This window comes from Sinocyclocheilus rhinocerous, unplaced genomic scaffold (genome assembly GCF_001515625.1).
Source record: "Sinocyclocheilus rhinocerous isolate Xijiao unplaced genomic scaffold, SAMN03320098_v1.1 scaffold3693, whole genome shotgun sequence".
Classification (NCBI taxonomy): domain Eukaryota; kingdom Metazoa; phylum Chordata; class Actinopteri; order Cypriniformes; family Cyprinidae; genus Sinocyclocheilus; species Sinocyclocheilus rhinocerous.
In genome coordinates, this window is record NW_015630705.1 from 121,036 (window position 1) to 124,770 (window position 3,735).

General features: G+C 39.2%; 1 protein-coding gene across 1 annotated transcript in view; it reads right to left on the reverse strand.

Annotated features, from left to right (window-relative positions):
• The window catches only part of pdcl3 (phosducin-like 3), a 5,906-nt gene extending 2,456 nt beyond the window's left edge, over positions 1-3,450 (reverse strand). The window contains exons 1-4 of the mRNA XM_016553218.1: positions 3,213-3,450; positions 2,491-2,605; positions 1,756-1,846; positions 885-1,028 (exon numbers count right to left, since the gene is read on the reverse strand). Coding sequence (XP_016408704.1) covers positions 885-1,028; positions 1,756-1,846; positions 2,491-2,605; positions 3,213-3,218 — 356 coding nt within the window. The 5' untranslated portion in view covers positions 3,219-3,450. The remainder of the gene's footprint in view (positions 1-884; positions 1,029-1,755; positions 1,847-2,490; positions 2,606-3,212) is intronic.
• Between the last annotated feature and the right edge of the window lie 285 nt (positions 3,451-3,735).

Here is a 3,735-nt window from a genome sequence, read left to right on the forward strand (position 1 = left end):
CACTCTCTCACACACTCACACACACTCTCACACACACTCACACACACACGCTCTCTCACACGCTCTCACACACACTCTCTCACACACACTCTCTCACACACACTCTCTCACACACACTCTCTCACACACACTCTCTCACACACACTCTCTCACACACACTCTCTCACACACACTCTCTCACACACACTCTCTCACACACACGCTCTCACACACACTCTCTCACACACACTCTCTCACACACACTCTCTCACACACACACACACACACTCACAGCTTTATATTCCAGTCAGCGTAACAACTGTTCTCCATACAGAGTCAAAAATGCAACAAAATTATGATGCATTCCAATTGAGCTGACTACATAAAGACATGAACATGCAATAGATTTATCAGTGTTTCTGCAGGTTTTATGAAGGTAAATTAAGACTTTTTAGGACCATTTAAAGAAAACTTAAGGAATACACTGAATGGAACTCAATACGTCTCTAAATATGATCTCTAAATGTAAATGTCTCGCATTAGCAACGCTTCAAAGTCTAATAATGCAGCTTCCAACAGATCTCCATTAGTTTTTAATTAATCTGACAAATAAATAGCTTAAGGCTTGAATATTTCTGCTCCAAACAGCAGAATACGGAAGTAACTTCTCCTGTATCTTCCGATCACACTCTTCCTCAGTATTTCTGTCTGGTTTTCTAGTTCAAATGTCTAAAGATTCATAAATCAAGATACATTTACTGGAGAAACAAAATTAGATAATGCAATGCCAACTGAACCCAAAGGGAGTAATAAATAAACAGGTGAACTTCGGGGTTTAATCAAATCCCAGGCTTGTTTCGCAGAAGGTCTGTCGCTGTATGAACGCAGTGGCTGGAGAATCTCACCCCGGTTTGTAGAGATGCAGCACCACCCAGATTCCCGCTCCGGCTTTATTGACCTCCTGCACGTAATCCTGCCCCGAGATCTCGCTGACCTCCTCAAACCTGTTCTTCAGCTGGTTAGTCTTCCACTCGGCCAGCCTCTTCTGTCTGCCGGACACAAAGCATTATTAACAGTTGGAGCAGCAGCAGGACACTCCTCAGTGCTGTGTCCGTTTCTGCTGATAATCCACAGCGTAACCGTGACTACAGAACCCATTGCAATCAGCATGCAAATATATGCAAGAATGACGGCCAATCAGAATCCAGTATGCAAACACCATTCATTTCCAGCGATAAGTCAATAAGACATTTTCAAACTTTAAATGTCTATATAGTTTTTAGTCATTTTTATTTCACATTCAGTTTTTAATCTTTAACAACTTAATTATAAAGTTGACAAACCAAAACTAGACTGAAATAATTATCTTCTGAATTAATCGCGGAAGTTCAAAACTGAGCAAAACATTTCAAATTTTATTAGTTTTTTTTAAATGTCTAGTTTTTAGTCATTTTTATTTCAGATTTTAGTTTTTCAAACTTTAATCTTAATTTTTTTGTAAGTATAAAGTTCACAAAAACAAAACTATACTGAATGCCAAAATTATCTTCTGAATTAATTGCATAAGTTTAATTTGTTTTTTAATGTCTATATAGTTTTTAGTAATTGTTATTTCAGATTTAGATTTAGATTTTCAAACTAAGTATAAAGTTCACACAGATCAAAGCTGGACTGAAACGAGCCGCAGTTATCTTCTGAATGAACTGCAGAAGTTTAATTCGGAGCATAAACCCTGATCTTTATGGTCACTGACTGAAGTGAAGCTGTGCTCTGTACCTGTACATCTCCATGGCCAGCTCATCTTCCTCACTGAACTCATCTTCATTCTCCTCCAGCTGCTCTAGAGTCATGCTCTCATACGTCTTCACTGCAGAACAACACAATCCATCAGCTCATCTACTCCACACACACACACACACACTCACACACACTCACAGACACACACACACTCACAGACACACTCACAGACGCTCGCACACAGACACACTCGCACAGACACACTCGCACACAGACACACTCGCACACAGACACACTCACTCACTCTCACACACACGCACACACACGCACGCACACACACTCACTCACGCTCACACTCTCGCGCACACTCACGCGCACGCACGCACTCGCTCACATCTCACGAGCATTTCCCCGTAAAACATTTTTGTTACTTGAAATTAATTTTTATTTATTTTTTATTTTTTTTGTTAATTTAAATAAAATTATTTTAATTAAATTTAAATTAATTCAAATGAATGAATTTTTATTTAAATTTCAGCTTGTCGCTGAGGCAGAATTTCTCATTTTACACAAGTTTAACATTATGTACTAAGATGTAATAAATATTAAAGTGGGTGGTTCACTGGTTTTTTTCTAGGCTTGATTGTGTTTATGGGACTCGCACACAGACACTCGCACACAGACACTCGCGCACACAGACACTCGCACACAGACACACTCACACAGACACACTCACACAGACACACTCTCATGTAAAGCACAGCTGTGACGGACCGACAGACTGTGTCTGATGAAGCTCCTCCTCTTCCTCCTCCGGCGGGGTTTCTTTGGGAGGAAGGATGCCCTTCTTCCTGAGGATGTCATTCCACTCTGTGTCTGCATTCGGATCCTATATTCAGAAAACAAACAATATTTTCGTTTTAGTTAAAGTTTTAGTCACTTTCTCATGGAACTGGATACAAAAAAATAAAAAAGGTTAATCGTGACTTCTTATCTCACGGTTTTTCCTCTGAATTCTGAGAAATAAATTCATAATTGCAAGAAAAAAAATCTGAATTACATTTTTTTTTTTTTTGGATATTATTCAGAGCTACGAGTTTCAATATTTGTTAGCGTTTATTTTATTATAATTAACAAAAATGTATTAATTTATGGTTTTAGTAAAGTATAATAACACTATAAAGTATGAAGTATAATAGCAGTAACTATAATAAACCTATAGAAACGCCCTTGATTTTCAGTTCTGGACATTTTCCTTGATATCTTCTTCAGCGGTCAATCGCAGAGCCAAGATCAACCCAAGAAGAAGAGATAAACAATGTAAACACACACAGAGCACTAGTTCTGAGCTTAAGAGTCAAACGAGCTTCACTAAACTAAACTAACCCATCATCATCTCCAAACATCCTTCACACAGACGCGAGGAAACACAAATCAACAATGTGACAATATAATGAGAATTAAACTATGATATAGATCGTTTTAAAGACACAAACCTGCATCTCGGAGCTGCTGTGTGAATCACGTCTCTGCTCTCACTGCACCGGAAACAGAAGGAGCGCCGCTCAAACTCCTCCGGCCGAACACCGGCTGACAACACAAAAACACTCGCCTTTTCATCCGTTTGATCAGTAAATCCGCCGAGAAATCAAAATGAATGCTTTAGCGTCACGACAAAACTATATAATTACATAAGATGATTAATGCGAACATTTAAAGAGAACATTTCAGAGAAGCGCGTAGGACGATAATCAGTGCTGCACCGTTTTCCGGCGTGTTTCTGAATGTCCATATATGGTGTTGAAGCGCAGCGCACGTACGTCCAGATGCGCTGTCAATCAAATGACGCAACAGGGGCGTGGCTGACTGACTGATGCTCATTTAGCAAATAAATAGTTTTTCTCAGTGGCTTCGGTGCATTTCTCAGATCAGAAATGAAATTCTCAAAACTACTTGTTCAACCTCCACATCATCTAGTCACTTGCGCACATCATAAAAGCAGTTTCTCTTTCTTTTGAA